General features: G+C 44.1%; 1 protein-coding gene across 3 annotated transcripts in view; it reads left to right on the top strand.

Annotated features, from left to right (window-relative positions):
* LOC135261300 (anthrax toxin receptor 1-like) overlaps positions 1-19,522 on the top strand; it is a 39,632-nt gene that overhangs the window by 15,429 nt on the left and 4,681 nt on the right. For all 3 annotated transcript variants that reach the window (XM_064347463.1, XM_064347462.1, XM_064347461.1), the window contains 8 exons: positions 1,183-1,281; positions 4,430-4,499; positions 4,678-4,756; positions 5,523-5,618; positions 7,933-7,974; positions 10,627-10,722; positions 11,267-11,434; positions 14,664-14,744. In XM_064347463.1, the coding sequence (XP_064203533.1) occupies positions 1,183-1,281; positions 4,430-4,499; positions 4,678-4,756; positions 5,523-5,618; positions 7,933-7,974; positions 10,627-10,722; positions 11,267-11,434; positions 14,664-14,744 (731 nt within the window). The remainder of the gene's footprint in view (positions 1-1,182; positions 1,282-4,429; positions 4,500-4,677; positions 4,757-5,522; positions 5,619-7,932; positions 7,975-10,626; positions 10,723-11,266; positions 11,435-14,663; positions 14,745-19,522) is intronic.

The following is a 19,522-nucleotide window of genomic DNA, read 5'->3' on the forward strand; positions in this document are numbered from 1 at the left end:
ATAAATGTTTTTAATAATTATATATGAAATAATTTTTGGAAGCTGTCCATGGTGCAAATACACCTTGTTGTCAATACTTCCTGGTCACATGGAATTAACAATGGTTAATTTATGTTTGTATATCAAGTTGAACTAAACTACTTGCGTAGAGTAGCTGGACTGGCAGATGTTGATGTAGCACACATTTGTTACCGTAATTGTATAAATAGAACCTTTTAAGACCTGAAAGGATGACTGTATTTAGTTGCTGTGCGAATGAGGGCTTGTGACCTGCTGTTACTACACATTACACACTCTTTCTTGTCTATGTCAAATGGCTTTGAATGTTTTTGAATGATTATGAATGTAATGTATTCAGCCCCATGAGGAGTACAATTATGAATACAAGTACAGTACAGTCATGGAGTCAAGTACCTTATCAACCTTAAGTGATGCTACTTCTAATATGAATCAGCCTTGGGTCACATAGCAATAGAAGCTTAAAAACCCTTATCTGTGATCTTGCAAAAAGACAGAAGATGTTCAGCCTTTGACTCTGTGCCTACACAAGTGAGCAGCAGTTGGTTTACAGTTGGTTGTGTGTTCGAATTTCTTCCTACGACATGTTCTGTGATTGCTTTCTCCACTCACACCCATAGAAAAAGTGTTGTGTCAGCTTAGCGTAATCTAGGACACTGCTGAGATCTCTCCTGTTGCCTGCTCCTTGGGTCTACAGTCAGCAGCCAGCCTTACTGTAGCATGAAGTGTTTATACTCTGCCTTTTGGGTTTTGGGGTTTTGGCTTCGACGAGCGCTCTACTTCTCACTTGTCGGGATAACTACAAGTCTCTTGAACCGCATAGCCATTTTTTAGAGGCTTTTGGTGAAGGGCTTCTTTTGTGTAACCACTATGGTGAGTGCACAGACCATCACGACGGCTACAGTCTGCTGGCACAATCTTGCCTTTCAAAGAACATCAGACATTGAGCAAATGCCAAGATTACGTCTAGCTACCTATTGCTTGTACATAGTGTGTGGCGTAATGCCACGAATGCATCTAGCTACCTATTGGTTGTACAAAGTAGCGTGTGGTGTGAGGGATCGTTTCTTTCCAAGCAAATATTCCTCTCAGTATTTGTTAATGTCGCATTTTCTGATTGGTCTCCACCTCACTCATTTGCATCTTTCACTCCTCCCACTTCAGAGACGTTCCAAGTGGTGGTGAAAGGAAATGGCTTCCTGCACGCCCGCAACGTGGAGAAGGTCCTGTGCAGTTTCCGCATCAACGACACCCTGACCAAAAGTGAGTGGGAAAGCTAAAGGATTCTGACTGCACCCAATGGGAAGGTCCCCCCTACAATAACACTGCAGGAACTGGCTTTCCAAAAACTCTTGAAACTAGTTCAGCCATGTAAAAAAAATAGGACTCTTGTAAAAAGATCTGGCAGAGTTGGAGCTGAGGGTTAGAAACTACAGGGTTTGTGATCGTTTCATCGGGGTCTCTCAAATCATTCATCCTTTAGGAGCCCGGTACCAGGTTTCATCAAGACCAAATCCATGCCAGTGTCGTTTCTAGAACCTACCATTGCCATGTTGCACTTTTATAGGGTACATTTTATGCTTTAATAATACATGGCCAAGCCAGAGGAGAGAGACGTAAAAGAAGAAGAAGAAAAAAAAGAAAAGTACCACACGCAAGACAGCAAGGAAAAAAAATTGTTGAGGCGTTTCCAAATATCCCCGGCGCCTTTGCAAGCCCCCCTAATGGATGGGCCCGCCCCCTCGGATGCACGCCACCGCATAGCTGCGGACTCTGATGCTCTAATTACAAACAAAAGTGAAGCGAATCCAGGGCCAAAGCACAAACAAGCCTGTGAGTTTGAGCCAGGGGGAGCATAGAAGACATTTAGCTAATGGACACATGGTTTACCTACAACACTGCAAAAAATAAGCATGGTTTGAGAAAAAATAACTTAAAATAAGCAGAATTATCTGCTAGGGTATATCTAAGCCAGGGTTGTCTGAAGCCTATTGTGAGAATTGTTTGTGAAATGCGCTCTAAAAATACATTTTGATTTTAGTTGATTTGATACCAGTCAGGTCAGGAAAGAACATTTATTTAAAAACCACAAAAACAAGTTATCTGAATTTAAGTTTATAATATTCATTAAAAGTAATCGTTTTGCAGTGAAGAGCCAGTGGAAGATCTACATCCATCCATCCATTATCTATACCTGCTTAGCACAGAAGCTGGCATTATATTGTTGCTAAATTAATATTTAGATTGGTTCCTCTAAGAGAAAGTTAAATAGCTGTTATTTACATATTTAAAGAGGAAGTAATGGTTCCCCGTAAATACCAATGTGCAATATTAACTGTAATGAAATTGCACCACATGGGGGACGTTAAAGTTCCAATCATCTGGCTTTAATCCCATTACATTCTATCAGATGTGAGCAGTTGTGTAGGTCAGCACAAATCGGACTGGAGAAAAATATCGCTCACGGCTGAACTGCCGCTTGAAACAACGAGGACTCAAAATGCTGAGGTTTGCGACTGGAAAACAAAAACTTATATAACCAGCGGACATGGAAACAATCTGCGAGAGGAAATGCCATCTCTCCGTCTCCCCCCTTACCTACACCAGTCCCTCCTCCCCTTGCCTTTCTCCATTTGCCCCCAAATCGGAATATGTGGTGTTCCTGCAGTCTGATAGAGATTGTTCACTCCCAAAGGGCTAGGCTGTCCACTCTAAACCCCGCAAAGGCCTCCCCTGAATAACGTGCAGTGATTCCGTTTGCGGATGTGCGTGCACGGTGGCTTTGCCGAGGCGTTATGGTTTGCATCCCCCCATTGCCGGTCACCTCACATCCGCAGACATCACTCGCGCTCCCCTGCACAACCCAACCCCACTAAACGTCTCAAAGATTAAAGGGAACGACAAGAAAGGAACTATGTGTAGCTGCACATGTGCTCAACAGCTGAATGGTAGTCTGCAGTCGAAACATCCGGGAAAAGACGAGAGTATAGCAGAGAGAGATATTCTGATAAACCTGAAAATAAAGACAGAGAAAACAGCCAATGGTGTTCAGCATTTCAGTGGAGCGTAGATGGTCACACTTCAACGCATGTGGATGGCATGTTTTGCCATGTTGTGCCTTATCTTATTGTGGTATCCTTGCACAAAAACCATTTCAGCGATTGCTTTTGTGTACTGGGGATTACTGGGGGGGGGGGGGGGGATCTGAGTGATCTGCTTCCCTGACTGGGAAGTGCTTGCTTACAAAATAGCAATTATTGGTAAATTCACAGTAATTTCTTGAAAGGTCTTGCTTAAACCGTATGCAATCCTATTTACTAAGAAGTAAACTGTGACCATTACTGTAAGCGTCGTCTAAACAGTAAAGCATTTGGGGTCATGCAGAGGCAACGGCACGTCGCCAGCACTCTAATCATTTTGGCATTGACTGGAGCTCAGCGGTTGAGCTTTGCTTCGAGAGACCCGAGTTTGTAAAACTAGCATTTGGGAGGCTGTTCTCAGGTCTTCTTCCCAGACCAGATTGCAGATTACAGATTAAACCTGCCACCTCTGCTCGGCTTGTGTTGGGCTGTGGTGGTGAACTGCGCATGGGAGTATCTGGCAGGGTATGTGGGGTTTGTGAGGGCCAGCTGGCCCACGTGTGTGTTGTTCTATCTACCTAACGCTCTCTGAGTCCCCCTCCCTCCATCTCCTGTCTGGCGTGGTATTTCACTTAAGAAGCGGAGATCGCGTGGGGCTGACGTCACTCTCCTCAGCTTTGGCATGCGTTCTGCTGGGCCCAGGGCAAACAAGCTGTTTTGTTGAAGGCTCGTGACTGCCCTATTGTGTAATGAGGAGCAGCATCCATGTTTTTGTTAAACCGGGCTCTGTTTTTGTTTCAAGTCATTCTTTCTTTCGAAATGAACTAAATGAAGAGTGTAAACAATCAGTGCATCCAGCTGCTTCCAGATTTTACCTTCTTTGGTCTTTCTAGTAGGCTTTTGTTTTTGTAGAGAACAGATAAAATATTCACACTGAAAAAATATTTAACCGGGGTTAGGAGTATACTGCTCAAGACAAGAGATGGCTGCTTATCAAACACTCCAAAAAATGGCTTCATGGCAAAAAACTTGTTTTTATGAGGTCAGATCAAAACACTGTTCACCATTAAACAATATGCTAGGATACCTGAGAACAAGATATGGGTACGTCTTTCATTGGTTTTTGGTTTGACAAATGGGAATTTCGATCTGTTCTGCTGGACCAACATTCCTGTTTCCAAAACTGTGAACAGGATTGGCCATTCAATGATGCAGCACGTTGACTCTCCTCTTCCTCTTTGTATAATTTGTGTTAAAAGTTGTTCCTGAAAGTGGGTAGGTGGTGGTAGAATAAAAAAATGACTCTCCTCTTTCCTTCTCTCTCCCTCTAGTGGAGAAGCCGTTGGTGGTGAAGGACACTTACCTTCTTTGCCCCGCGCCAGTTCTCCGGGAAGTGGGAACGTAAGTAGAGCTTGCTCGCACATGACCCTCGAACCCGTCCCCGGCTCGCTTTCTAACCTCCGTATTTTTAACTGCTCCCAGCCTCCGTCTGTCCACATTTTCGTCTGACCCTTGTCTGTGTTCCCTTTCTTAACAGTATTTCTCTCTCTCTCTCTCTCTCTCTCTCTCTCTGTTCCAGGGCGGCCTCTCTCTTCGTCAGCATGAATGATGGCCTGAGCTTCATCTCTAGCTCAGTCACCATCACGACCATGGGCTGCGTGAGTATCTGCACACGCTTTGATATTGTGTCATGTCCTCAGATTCTTCACAGTGTGACACTTCCAGCTCTCAGCACTTACTGTTTCATTACACAACCCATTCATCAGGGTAACCCTGCAATAAATAATCCGTTATATTCCAGTGAATGGAGTGGTTCAGCATGTCTCTGTGCATTCAGTCTTTGGAGGCTGACACTTACTGAGAAGAGAAGATTTACCTCAGCGATTCTTTAACCCCGCAAACTGTGTTCCAGCTAAGATCATATATGACCACAAAAGGGAATAAGGGGAATTTTATGTCTGAGCTCAATATTTTCAGTGTCAGATTTAATATCATATTTTATTCAGAATATTGAAATGTTGCCATGCTTAGCCTATACAAGTCTGATTGTGTTACTGCGGCATATGTAGCTGTTAGGATACTCTGACCAGATGAATTGGTTCTGATATGATTGCTGTGCCACTTTATCTAGGTGCACATATGCTCGCCAGCCATAAACTACTACTGTTTTTCATAGTTATTAGCGTTATCATAAAATTTTGTTCAGCATTGTACAATAACAATTTCGGAAGTACAAATGACAAAGGACAAAATGTTACTTGTGCTTTTTGTTCATCAGTCTGATCATACACTCATCACTTGTTAGATGATGTCCTTTCTCATTGAAAAATTCAGCAGCTGATTAAACCCTTTATTGTGATGAGGTTTGTGACATTCTGTCTGTCTTTCTCTTCCTGTTTTACTGTGATCCTCTCCATCTACCAGTCTGATGGGAAAATCCTGGCCATTGCTCTGCTCATCCTGATGCTGCTGCTTGTGTTAGCCCTGGTCTGGTGGTTCTGGCCCCTGTGCTGCACGGTGGTAAGTCTGACGCTCCTGTTCCTCGATTGCACCTCAACACCACCAGGGGGCCGGTTATCATCCACGGTCCTGGGAATGCGTGAACAGCTACATTTGGTTTAAGGGCCTGTGTGACTTATTTCAAAGCTCTCATATTTCAAATGTGCCATCTTGTTAGGCCTCACTGAGGTTTCAGGGATGATGTCTTTTCCAGTGCTGTCGTGCGAGAGACGGAGAGCTTTGAGTGAATTTGAACGAAACAAGTTTCACATGGTTTCAGTGCTTTTGAAGTTGAAGGATAGGGGCTTCTTGATTTTTTTTAAACTTCCTTCCAGTTGGTTAATACTTCACCAAGCTCATTATTGGAAAAGGTCAAGACTGGATGGAACTTGATGGAGACATTATTTTGTGTCACGGTGGGGTCACTGAAACCCAAGTCAAGCGAATCTGCATACCAGAAATCCATTTCCCTCCACGGCGGCTGTGTGACACGAACAAGCAGAAGAACAAGCGAGCTTCACTTTCAGTAAGAACGGCTCTGATAGGTTAAAGGGTAGAGCATCATTAGAGATGTGATTGATGAGTGGCTGAAGGAAATGAGAGCCATCCGTCTACAGAGGGCCAAAGCTACCGTGTGCAATGAGACTCCTGTGAACTGAAGTACACTGAAGACTGACCTCTGGAGACTGGTCCATTCAAGGGTCCAATCCAAGCCGTACATGGCCAACCAGAGAGGAAGTCTTGTGAGCACAGCCAAAAAGGCAACTTCGAAGACAAGTTGGAGAGGTGTGACTCCTGGATTATAAACAAATTTGCAGAGAGCCGGAAAAAGGGACAAGAACAAGAAAGAGGAAACAGAAAATAAGACGGAGCGCGGCGAGGATCTGTTTCATGCCTGTTTTTATATCGCTCTTTTCTTGGATCGGGAGTTTGGAGAGCAGCAGTGCTGGACGAGGGGAGGAATGCGGTGTCTGGGGAAAGGGAGGACGAGAGAGGGGCGAGAGAGGGGCGCGAGGGGAGTATCAGCGTGGGTCTCCAGCGCTCGGCCCATTCCGGGGGGATGCGGTCGGCGCGTTACACCAACACACCTCTGATAAAACGCCTGCGCGGTGATGACATCAAGTCTCCCTGGAGACGGAGATCAGATGCCCACCTGTGCACCTCCTCAGCTGAACTTTAACCGCATTCCAGGACTCTGCTCTTCTCATTTAAGGAACTCCATACAGTATTTAACCCAACTGATCTGACTGCTTGTGCTTCTATAGCAGCCTTGAGAGAGGTTACTCCTCCCTCCATAGAAAGAGTCTTTACGAGTGCTGAAGTCGAGTAGGGGGAGAAGATGGAAAAATATTTCTATTTTTACTACTCAGGCTTCGTTTCTTCACCTCCTGTGTCCCTCGCTTTCTTCCAATAGGCACCTTTGCCCGGGTCTGTTTAGGAAAATGATCCCAGGTTGCCATGGAAAAATGGGCTTGCATTTCAGCCCTTGGAAAAGCACAAAGGAAAAAGAAGTCTGGTTTCATTACAGTATTCGTTCGCGTCGTAGGCGCAAGAGGAGCAAGGGCAACGTCAAATTTTGCATTTGACATCATTTTTGATGCTAGTTAATGCTGCATGATTTTTGTTCACTGGAATGCTGCCCTACAAACATCCACGCCTCTATGACTGGTGCACTCACCACTTCACGCGAGTGTTGTGCTGCATCTCAAATTCATTGATCATGCTGCTTTAATTAATGCAGCTTCAACTGAGTTGTCAGTCAAAAGAGCCAAATCGTGTGCTCATTAGTGTGAGTATTGGACACGCATTGGTATTCCAGTGGAAGGTTTTCGTAATCTTGGCTGGGTCGGGAAGAGGCAGCCCTACAAGTGTAGCGACTGAATGGCTGAGGAGCGTGTCAGCCCAGAATTCCACGTAGCTTACAAAAACAAAAACAAAGGGGGAAAAATAGGAGGACAGGCACATGACCATTCTCTTGCGGCACCTCGTGTTGTCAACTCCAGGCCCTGCCCCTCCCCCCACCATCGCCACCCACCCACCCACCCACCCACCCAAACTCTCCAGTTTAGGAAAAGAGCCAGATGGACGGCAGATTTCTAGGTCAGTGAAACGTCCCTGTAAATAACGCCAGAGAGAGGGGAAAGAAAAAAGTAATTCCACAGTCATGTGTTTTCATGTAACCAAGTTTTTTTGGCACACATTGAACTCATTTCTTTGGCTCTCTGACACGCCAATAAAAAAAAAGGTTAGGTAGGAATCCACAGCGGAGGAGATCATGTGCTCTGACGTGTTTGTTATGAAGTGTGACTTCTCTTTCTCTCTATCCCCTCCACAGATTATCCACGAACCCCCTCCTCCGGTTGTTGAAGACAGCTCGGTAAGGGACGCCTTGTATCTGTTTTCAAGATCTCTGGAATGTCGGCCCAGCATGTTGTTTTTGCAGTCAAGTTGACCGTATTGTTTGATTAAAAAAAAGCAAAACGAGAGCTCTGAAGAAAAAAGCTAGCACTCCAAGATCTCAAACTCTTTCCTCTGCAGAACCCAACACAGAAGACTCAAATTGTCTCAATTAACAAAATGTGCCTTGGAAAAAAGTGCTCTGAAGTAATTTAAAGTGGCAGAACTATATACTTCCCAAACCTTAATCAAAGTAAGGCTGTCCAAAAGTTGCTTTGTAGCTCCAGCTGTTCAAGTCCCAAGAAATCATTACTCTGGTCCATTCACAGGTGTCATCATAACATGTAAACACATACGTAGGCATACACTTGCTTTCATAGTCTTTCTTTTGTATTTCATAGTATTTCTTTGTTTTGTTTTTGCTGAAAATCTCCAGACTTTAATTACTTTCTGCTGCCTCAAACTTCAAAGCATGCATATATATATTTTGGTGAAATAGATCAGTCTGAGAATGACTTTAATCCCATAAGTCTAATTAGCATATAAACAAATTTCAAAACCAAAGAGCTATTAATTAAAATAATCAATCTTACTAAACGACAGCAGCTCCAAAATAAAAGAGAGATATAAAACCAGGGGATGATTACAAAATATTTCCACATGTTCCAGCTATGAAGAAAGCACCCCCCTTTCTGTTTTGCTCCTCTTTTTACTTTATTCTGTCTCTTCTTCACTAGATTTTTCTTAAAAACAGGAAATGCCATAACATGGAGGAATGTCTCTCTAGGTTCGTAGTAGCTGACAATCAACAGTCTCTGCTGGAAACAAGCAGGGCAAGACTGGATTTAGTCTTCAAGCACTCCTCTCCCCCTATCTTACACCAGCCCTCACCTCCACCTCTATCACTGTCATATCGAGGAAGATTGCTCCTCCATTTTTATTTTTTCTCTCAGGACAATGTACCATCCCATTGCTAGCCAAAAACTGTACAGTTACAATTTACGATTTACTAGGATATTTTTAAAATTCTCCTTGTTTCAAATCTGTCATTGAGATTTTTTTGAGAACAATTTGTATCTCGGAACATCATTCCTCTTGACACAATTTGTTTGAAGTTTCATTTTGTCAAAAGAATAACTGGGCATATGTTGAATATGTATCATATGTAGTGATTAATGTATAGCTCATTGGGACTCCTAATGGACGCTGAGACTCTTTGAATGTTCAGAGAAAGGCTTCATATAGTGTTATGCTATAGTAGCTTAAGTGATGAGCCTTATTGAGCCAAATGGCCTTTGTTGCTTCATTAAACATTATGATATTATGCTGTTGAACATTGTGGTGAGGCTAAGTGAAATGTGTAGATCTGTGAGAGGCAATAGACTTGTGATATGCAGGTGATGTCTGGAATTCATTTCCAAACACCAGAACTGGTAAACACTTTGAAAGATTGCATAAGGAAAATCACATGAAGCAACAATATTAACTCTATGGTGAAATATCAAGGGGACTAGGGACCCATCTTCGTGAAGTTTGCAAAAGGTTCTAATTATGGTCACTTGCAGAGCCATCTGTTTTTCAACTGGCCACTGAGAACTTACAATCTGCCAGAAGCACAAATCGGATTAATGGAACAATATTTCACACTGAGCACAGGACAACAAAAGGAAAACGTTGAATTTCATAGACTGCCTACGTTACTAGGACATCAAACATTTTTTCTTATTATTATTACCACAATTCCAAGTATGACCACAACAGCTATTACTGTTGTGTAAGGCCATAAAACCTCCCAAGTTTCTGTGTTTAAATATTTGTCACATTTGGTTTCTACTCTACCCTCTGACATAAAAGTTGAATTGTCAAACAATAAAAAAGCTGCCAGAGGAGGTGAGGGACAGAGTGACCCTGATGTGTTTGTTTCAGTGAGATGACTGCACATGTCTATCTATCTGAGAAGAACAGGCAGCAGTTCTGAAGTAGCTTCATTGCAGCGATGTTGTTTTGAGGTAGCTAGTCTGAGCCTTTAAGAAATTAAGTGGAACCCTGCCTTATTTAAAATGTGTACACCTCGCTCCACTTGATTTCCCTAGCTGGGACTTGAGGGAATTATCCACTCAGCAAAGGCCTTGGACTTATTGTAAGTCTCTGCTGCTGATGGTTATTCTTTCAACTGCTAGTTGAAATGGCCCAACCCCTACCGTGCCACAGTGGAATGGATCAGCTCCAGAATGCAGAGTGGGTGAATTAAAGACTGGAATTTGAGGAGGGGGGTGGGGAGTTGATGGGTTTCGTCACATCCTGAGGCTTGACAAAGGTCATTGGCAGTAAGTGGGAAACCGAAGGAGCTAATATTTGCAGGGGGCTGGGGGGTGGGCGTTAATTTTAAGATGGAAGAATGAAGTCATACCAGGCTGGGCACTGTTACAAAGACTTTGAAGCGGATCAGAGGAGACAAGATCAGGGAGAGCTGATGTAATGAGTCGCTCCGCAGCTGAGTGTACTGACTGTGCTATTGCAGTAACCTTATCACATGAAGCCCTGAGGTGACAGGTGACCTATAAGCAGGTTGCCCTTACTAACAGGATGTCTCTCTCTTTCTCTGTCTCTGTCTCTCTCTCTCTCTCTCTAGGATGAAGAGGATGATGGGTTTCCTAAGAAGAAGTGGCCTACAGTGGATGCCTCCTACTATGGGGGCAGAGGGGTGGGAGGAATCAAAAGGATGGAGGTGACAGCTACAGCTAGCACTCTGACCACAACATTATGTCTTGTTCAGTAGTCATGGTCATACAATTCCTTCCTCAGCACCTACAGCTATCCTTTAGCTTCGGTAATATCCACAACCACACTCTACCAACCACAGTACCCACACAGTATGAGATGAGCCAGGCTTTTAGACTGTGGCACAATGCTTACCTGTGCTCTCTCAAATTGATACAAAACAGTGACCCCAGCTTTCCTCTACCATAAACACAATAATGTTCTATTATCCACAGCTTTATCGTATTTTATTCATTACCCAAAGCTACACAGCTGCCTTAGACTATAGCTACAGCCACAAAATACAGTTCTCAATGGCTTCAGTAAGGTATCTCTTCCTTTGTTATCATTTACATTTCCATTCAAAGATCGTTGTCTGGATTAAACCAACAATTTATACAGACCAAAGCTGATTCAGTAATAGCCTTTAACTATAAATCAAAATAAGGTAATTACTGAAGAGTTACAAAAGAAACGCAGAGCCGGTATGAATGTATGCGTCTCGGCTGCAGGTTCGCTGGGGAGAGAAGGGCTCCACGGAGGAAGGTGCCAAGCTGGAGAAGGCCAAGAATGCTCGGGTGAAGATGCCCGAGCAGGAGTTTGAGCTGCCGCCGGCCCGCACCCTCAACAACGGCATGCGCAAACCACTGGGACCTCGAAAGTGGTACTCGCCCATCAAGGTACGTCAAAGTTGAACTGGGGGAAGGGCAGGAGGTGGCTCCTCCCACCCCTGCCAGGGGAGAGCGTCATTGGATGTTCTCTGTGCCCACGGGAGCCAGATGTGATCATATCATCAACAAAGGAAGCTATTTTATTTATTTGACAACGCAGGATCCCATGCAATGGTGACTTGTCACCCCTTCAACCTGCAGCAGTTAAAAAAAAACATTGTGTCATCAAGGCTCATAAACTCCTGAACATCCACACTCTGCCTGCACATCTGTTATGCTAGTTCTCCTTTTGAATATCCCTCCGCTGCACAACAGCCTTTTCACAGCTGTCTGTTATAAACATCTGGGGCCTGAAAGAGCATAGCAGAATCCAACTATCACAGTAAAAGCCTTTCATAGCCAATGCTGGGTCTTAGTCTAAAAGCCTAGACTCAGCAGATTTGTCCTTCGTCATCTCTAATTGTGATTACTGGGCAGGTAAATGATGATATTTGGTGTCTCTTACTGTCTCAGTCTGTGTAGAACAAAGTGTAGCCTCTTATTTATTTTCTGTAAGATGTGCTTGGATAGAGAAATGGCAAGGTTGTGTTGTAACTGATGAATATTCTGCAGTGCAGTCAAACTCTGTACTGTTGTTCAAAATGATGGTTATTTTCCTACTTTGTAGTCCCAGGCTCTTCTTTTTTTATTTTACTCTCTCTTCTCTTTCTCTTTCTGTGTCTGTGTGTGTGTGTGTGTGTATCTGTGTATGTGTTTGTTGGGCGGAAGGACACTGCAGTCAGGTCTATGGCCTTGTAGCGGTTAGCCAGGCAGATGGGACAGCGGCTACAGGTCCCTACTTATGAGAATATGACACAGGGAGGACAGGATCTTGCTCAATTTGTGCATACCCTTGGATGTGTTTCCCAAGTACAGTGTGGAGTTGGATAATAATGCCTTATCCAAAACAGGAACAGTGTAGCCTTTGTTCTCGTGTAATGTAATGTTTTGAAACACCATGGTTTGTGCACTGACCATGCTGATCAGTGAAGTAACTTGATGAGGCGTAATTGAATCTGTCTTCAGCTGGAACAGAGAGCCATTTTGTGCAGCACTCATAGCCCCCTCTGGAGTGCCATTTGAATTTATTTCCAACAAATGGTGAAAATCGGAGTTCTTGTACTAAAGACCGATCTGTCAGGGTGATTGATAACCGGTGCTGTAGCTTGCATCACTGAAAAAGAGGAAAAAACCATGCATTAACTTTTTAAAAATTGTGGCTATACTTCATAAGTTACTGGTTCTCCATAGCAGTGCACTTAAATCCCTTTGGGCAATATCATAAATGACTGCAACATTAAGAATATACTGTGGGCTATCTGACGTCACTGTCTCTCTGAACTATTTGTCTAACTGTAAAAACAGTTAGTTCTCTTTAACTGTTACTGACATAAGACTGGAGGGTGTGTTAGAAAAAATGAACAAATGGGTCATTTTCACGCAAAGTTAAAGAGGAGGATGGCCACACACAGCTGAAGCATTACCTGGTTCCAGCTCATCAACTTTGAGTTCTAGCCCCTGGTTTAGCTTGATGTACTGGTTCCACAGGAAAAGAAATCTGGGTCTGCGGCCAGCACCGACTTCCTCTACAGTAACAGGATGCTATTTGGCAGCAGCGCAGAGTCAGAACTTGTCCGCGGCCTTTGCGAAGCTAGCTCTCCTGATTCGAGTTGCATGACGCGTTCAGGATGATACCTGTGTGGGCATCATCAGTGAAGGGACGCATTTCATTTCATACCTCTCCAACACAGCGGGGGTGTGAAGGGGGTGGGGCTACAGCGCTGAATTACGTACAGGCCCCTTCCCTTGGCATTCACTGGTACTGAGAAAGAGGGAGCTTAATTGTGGTTCAGAGTCAAGCAGAAGTGGGTGACGCCCGGTCCTTCGGCCTGAGCTCAGAATGACGATCGCGAGGTGTAACGCTCACAGCGCGCCCCTTCGCGATGCGAAGCTCCGCTGACGGCGACCGGTCTGCATTGGGACGGGCCGGTCCAGGAGCGAGTTAATGCATTGTTTCATGCACACACAGTCAGCTGGGGATTGCTAATAGAAACCAGACATGAACTGGACTGACCTTCGGGGGACTAGAGCTGCAGAGCTAGCGGTTTTCAGACAAAAAACAGCCTTTCTTTCTCCCTGTCTTTTTTTCCCCTGCACCCCCCCCCCCCAAACTCCACCTACCCCTACCGCCCGCCTCCCTCAAACGATTCCTGGAGCCATGCAGGATTCTCAATGAGCAAACAAGCTTTTCCAAATTCAGGCTTTGGAGAGCAGCAGCGGATAAACTAGGTCAGATTTTCTAACAGCACACTGCAAGTAATGCAAGACATAGCCTGGGCTTTGGAGCACAATTTCGATTACATACCCTTCCACCAGCCGAAACAGAACAGCTCAACAGTCCTCAGCATTGACTGCATTATACGGGCATCAAGGCCGCTTGGCAAAGTTATGCACCAGATGCACTAATGATTGATAGGAAGCAGAGCCAATATGCACATATAAGGCTGTAGTCATTCACACTGGATCTCATACAACATTGCTGTGCTTCTCCAAACTCACTGAGGTTCTCTTTTGTTTTTTTTCACTGATAAATTATGCCACCATAAAGATAATCTTGACTCATCATCCAGACATGTTATGAATATGAGCACATTTATATTTACATAGCAGCTCTAGTGAGTAATAATCTTAAATTCCTGGTGGACAGTGAATAGCTTCCTTGGGAGTTAAAGTGTCAGATCTGTTTCACACACAATTAGAGGAAACATCCTGTGAGAACAGGGCTCACTAAATCTAAATTGAGCAGGTTAACTCCCTCTACAGATATTACATTTTATACATTATGTCTTCAGACTGCTGACATTGGAATTGGAACAGGTGTCTTATATAGGTGCAAACAGGTGTCTGAGGGTATCAGACTTGCTAAGTCCTATTTTTGTCCTATTTTTTAGACTTGCTTTTAATTCATGTATTTAATTGCTTTTTAATTGTTCATTTTTATTGTACAGCATTTTGTACTTATCCTTTGATAAGTGCAATATAATCAAAGTTATTATTATTATCTTAACTCCCTCGGTGGTGGGAATGCACAGTGGAAACTCCACTGGCACATGTGGAAAGAACAGACCTTGCCTCCTCTGGAGTGGTGTCCATGTAGAGGGTGTTTCTGCAGAATCTGATTTTTCTCGTTTTTTTCTAGGGCAAGTTGGATGCTCTGTGGGTGCTCTTGAGGAAAGGCTATGACCGCGTGTCTGTGATGAGGCCACATCCCGGAGACAAGGTAAGGGCAACAAACCACTGCAGAGCTCGCATAGCAACAGATATCTAACCAACTGCCAGCACTGTCATATGCGAAATCACAAACACGTGTGTAAGCACAAAGAGGATCAAGTGATCGGCTGAGGAGACTTGTTTTTGATTTTTGTCTTGCTCTATTTAGAGGACCTGAATTTAAAAAAAGGAAATTTTGGACATTGTATACTTCTAATCCATGTAAGCAGGTCCTGAATAGCCCCCCTTCTCTTGTGTCCACAACATTCCCAGACAGTGGGGGTAAACTCTGGATGGTTGGACATATGTTGGTCGATCAGATAGAGGGGGGAAAGCTTTAAAACAATGACACGGGCTAGCCAAACTCATCTATGTTCCAGACTGTGTGAGACCCACATCTCATAGCTCTGAGGAAATGAAGCCGCATGCCTCCTCTCTTGCTCTGGCAGACAGGACACATTTTCATACCGGGATTTCCTCCAGCTTCTGCTATGACCACTACTCCCCCCTCCACTCACACACACATACAAACAGGGGTGCACACACACACACACACACACACACACATGCATCAGAGCCGACTCTTCCACACTGTCCCTCTTCAGCACATATACTACAGTGCATTACATAACATTAGGATCAAACATGAAATATATCTCTCAAAGCGGGCGGTCCACTTGGAGTGACCAAGATACTATAAATAATGCAGGAATCTGGTCCCTTGTGAAATTCCACATGGCCTGTAGGGGGCGCCGTTAAGCCTGTGTCACATTCAGGGTGCGAGGAATGAGCTTGTCTGGGGTTCAGGCCTGAGTTCTGGGACCCTGTGCTTGGCTGTTTCAAACTGAAACAGTTCTGGACATGCATGCCGTTCATGATATTTCACTGCCAACATTTTTTAGGTCATGTATCCCCAGAATTCTGTGATGGATGCTGCAGCCTGACAACCAGGCTCTAATGAAGTAAACAGAAGCTGTACTGTAGTTCTTTAGCATAGTCAAATTTTTGTATTCTTTTATCATACACCCAACTATGTTATATGATAAAATCCTGCCAAGGTCCTGCATCTGCAGTTATTTATGCTTTCTAGAAAATGCTGTACAAAACATGGGGAAGAACTAAACGTTTTAATCCAGTTTGATTGTAATACAAAGCCCTAAAAGTATTTGGCAAACCACAGTAAGCAGTAAGGAAGGATCCAAGGCTGTATCTTTGGGAAGAGAGCATCTTGAGAAAGAAAAAGACAGTGTGACCTTTCTTATCTTCAAAATTCTGACATTAGCAACAGTGTTATGATTACTCACCAGTTACCGAAACCCGAAGGGGACTATCTGTGCTAACAGTTCTGGCCTATAGTGGTTTATAGAGGTGTAATCTTCCCTTATCAGCAGGGAAAGGTGCTCACAGCACGATTACTGTGTTGTCCTGTACTCCCTTCCCACAATGGTGTTGCCTACAGTAATGGTGTTGTACTTATGGTTTTGGGAAATTCAACCTGGGTTTGCGTTTGAGGCTAACTGGAGCAGTTCTAAGTGCTGGGATTTGTATAGTGTCACAGTGTGCGTCTGAAAGGGCACAGCTGTTCACCATAAAGCGCTCGCAGAAGAAGAGGCTCCTGGGAAGGCAGAGCTGGCATCTAGACTACAGTAAAAGGGCTGTTCTCATTGCGCCTAATTTATGGAATGCAACCAGGCCTGCTTAAAACATTAAGAACAGGGCTTTTTGTAGGGGGAGGGGTTTTGTTAGCAGCTGTGGGCATGCGGGGGTGGAGTGGGGGAGGGTTGGAAGGAGGCAGCGGAGGATCGGTGGCTCCATATGTCCTTCCAATATTCCCATCTACAGGACGTTCAGTCTGAGCTAACCCCCCCTGTTTAAACCAAATGTTAGGGTTTCTGCTGGGCTGGGACCATAGAGCAGTGTCAGTAAAATTCTGGAAGCCACTCAACAATACTGGGCAAAAGTTCTCTGAGCCCATTTCTTATAGATAAACTTACAGTTACTGTAACAGGATCCGTCTTTAACCCACAAGTCAAAGTAAAGTGTTACAGCATGTGAGGGGATATGCTGACACATGAATTTTGAGCAGGAAGTGGCAGTAGGGAAGCAGTGGGAGTGTTTTTTTTTGTGGAGGGGGGTTGGTTGGTGGGGGAGGGGGGTGGGTGCAAAAAGGATGGGGCAGGCACATCAAAGGCATGGCGCCAGGACTTTATTGGCCCTAATGAGGTTCTGCATTAATCCGTGCCACCTCAGGTAATGCCCACATTATGTCTGGCATCGAGCACAACTTTCTCTTTGATGTCGACCGGACGCGGGGGCTGCTTGGGCGGGATGCGGGGAAACGAGATGAAATGAACGAGGAAAAAGACGAGTGCAGAAATGTCGGGGCAGGCTGGTGGAGCATGAAAGGATTGGAAAACTGATAGAACCTGAGTTTAGGGAACGTTTGCTTCTGATGGATTTAACGCCTGGATTGATCTGCACTATGGAATTTTACAGTGGCGCAAAAAAAGCAGTCGTATTTACAATGGCCTCAGACAGCATATCGCCCCCTCAGCATTGTCCAGGCTTGAGCAATCAGCTGTGATTGGATTACAGTGTCTGTGGTTTATCTCATCTCTATATGAAATGCAGTTACTGTTGGCTTTATTTATTAGGGGTGAATCATCCATTCCTCTTTTGACATAATGGCCTGAATGGCTTTTGTCTTGATCAGTGTGTGATGCAAAACTAATGAAATAGGAGGTGTTCATTTCAAGCTCATAAGGTTTGTTTCATATAATAAGGCAGTGCTTGAAAAGATTCACACAATTCGCTCTATTTTCACACGGGCCAGACTTCATATACATATCTTTCAAGTTCATAAGGTTCGTAAAAGATATATAACTATGTCCTATGATAATACAGAAATTAAGGATTCACATGCTTCCTTATTTTCAGAAAGGAATTGTGCTTAGAGTGTATGTTCTGATCCTGGAAGTCTGGGGAATCAATCTCCAGCTGAGTCACTCCAAATGTTTTATAAAATGCTTGGTGAGGGAGATGAATTATGGGTAACAGCCGTGTGGTGGTGGATGGGTGTCTGGTCCAGGAGGTGTTCTCACTGTACACCAGCTGCTTTTGGATGAGTCGTGACCCCGTTACTCACCATGTTACACGGCCCCTTACTTGTTTTGGCTCAGTATCAGTCCAGAGAGCTCGGTCATGGAGATCAGGACCCGGGCTGTGTTGTATTGTGGAATGAGAGACTCACTGAAGCCTGTTGCCCCCCCGGTATAAAAATCCTCTCAGTGCAGGAGCTACAATAATAAATAGCCTTGCTTTCCAGTTACCACCCGTCTCCTGCACACATCCACTAACATGACTTAAAGATTGTGCATGCTCATCGAATGGGGCGGCAGTCTCTCAGAGCTTACTGCACAATGCAGCACTTTTGGCACTTTTTCTTCAATTGTTTTTTTTCTCTCTTGGCATTATGGTGCATCCATGCTGGTTTTAGTATTGGGGGACTCTGAATGATTAACTGTGAAGCCTGGTCACCCTCTTAATAAAGCTGTCTGTTCACAGCCAGAAAGGTAGTCTGGGCACTCTGTAATTATCTTCAGCATTCACAGTTAACGAGGGGCTTCTGTTTCCAATCAACACTGCGTGGAGTTTACAGCTTCCTTAATATCAGTGATGTGGAGGGGGGGCATGGGGGGTTAGGGGTCGAAGCTGGAATGGAATCAAATAATCACTGTGTGGCCTCACCAAAACTCCCAGAATCCTGTCTAGTATCCTGTCTCAATTCCCTCATACAGGTGGGTGGTCACAGTTTCCCGTCGGGCCAGTAATGGTGCCTTGATTTACCAGAACTGAGTAATTGTTATGAGGAATTGCTTAGGTCACCCAAGCTTCTAAAGCTTTAAGAAAGAAAAGTAAATAGCTTCTATAGCTTTAATAAAAAAAGAGAGCCCCTAAATTTTAACACACCAAGCCCTTGTGACAATAACCCCATGGGTTAAAAACACAAGGATTTCATGCTCTCTGCTTGTGCAAATATCATGACAAATATTTTTCTCCGCCATAAACAAGGCCAATATGTACTTGGAACCCTGAATGCTCTGACTGTTCCTGCAGTGCCATGTGCCAGTTTGGTCTCAGTTTGAAGCAAGGAATAACAATATTTCTGAGACCCCCCGTTCTAAATGGCCCCGGTCCATATTAAACTCAGCATCATTGAGACATGACCAAACTGATTGTTGATTTTCTTTTGAAAAGTGTGAAATAACTGAAGGTTCAAGGCAATTTCATAATCAGCAAAAATCCCGACAAATGTTACAGAAATTAGTTTGCTGGTGTAGGCAAGGATGATGACTACGATAATTGAATTGGTTGCTCCATTCCCTTGAAATGTGACAGTTACACATCTTGCTATATAATGCACTGGATGTGCTGGTATGAAAGAAACACCTTTTAAGACGTTACTGGAATGTGCCCACAATGGCTGGCTTCATCAACAAAGGCTTTTGTGTGCCTGACTTCATCTCAGTACAGCCAGAGACTACAACAGCAATTAAATAATCTCTCCACCAGGCGAAATTCCACTATGGCAACCTCATTGCTGAGCTATTATACCAGGAATCCAAAGCATCTCTACAGCACTGATGGACTCCAGGTGATGGTTTAGGTTCAGACGAGAAGGGCAAATTACAGAGATCAACAGCAACTTACACAACTTGAGCAGTTGCAGCTGCTGTTATGATGTCTTAAAGTAGGCTAGTTGTGACCATTGTGTCTGGCTGCTCTTTG

This window comes from Anguilla rostrata, chromosome 8 (genome assembly GCF_018555375.3).
Source record: "Anguilla rostrata isolate EN2019 chromosome 8, ASM1855537v3, whole genome shotgun sequence".
Classification (NCBI taxonomy): Eukaryota; Metazoa; Chordata; class Actinopteri; order Anguilliformes; family Anguillidae; genus Anguilla; species Anguilla rostrata.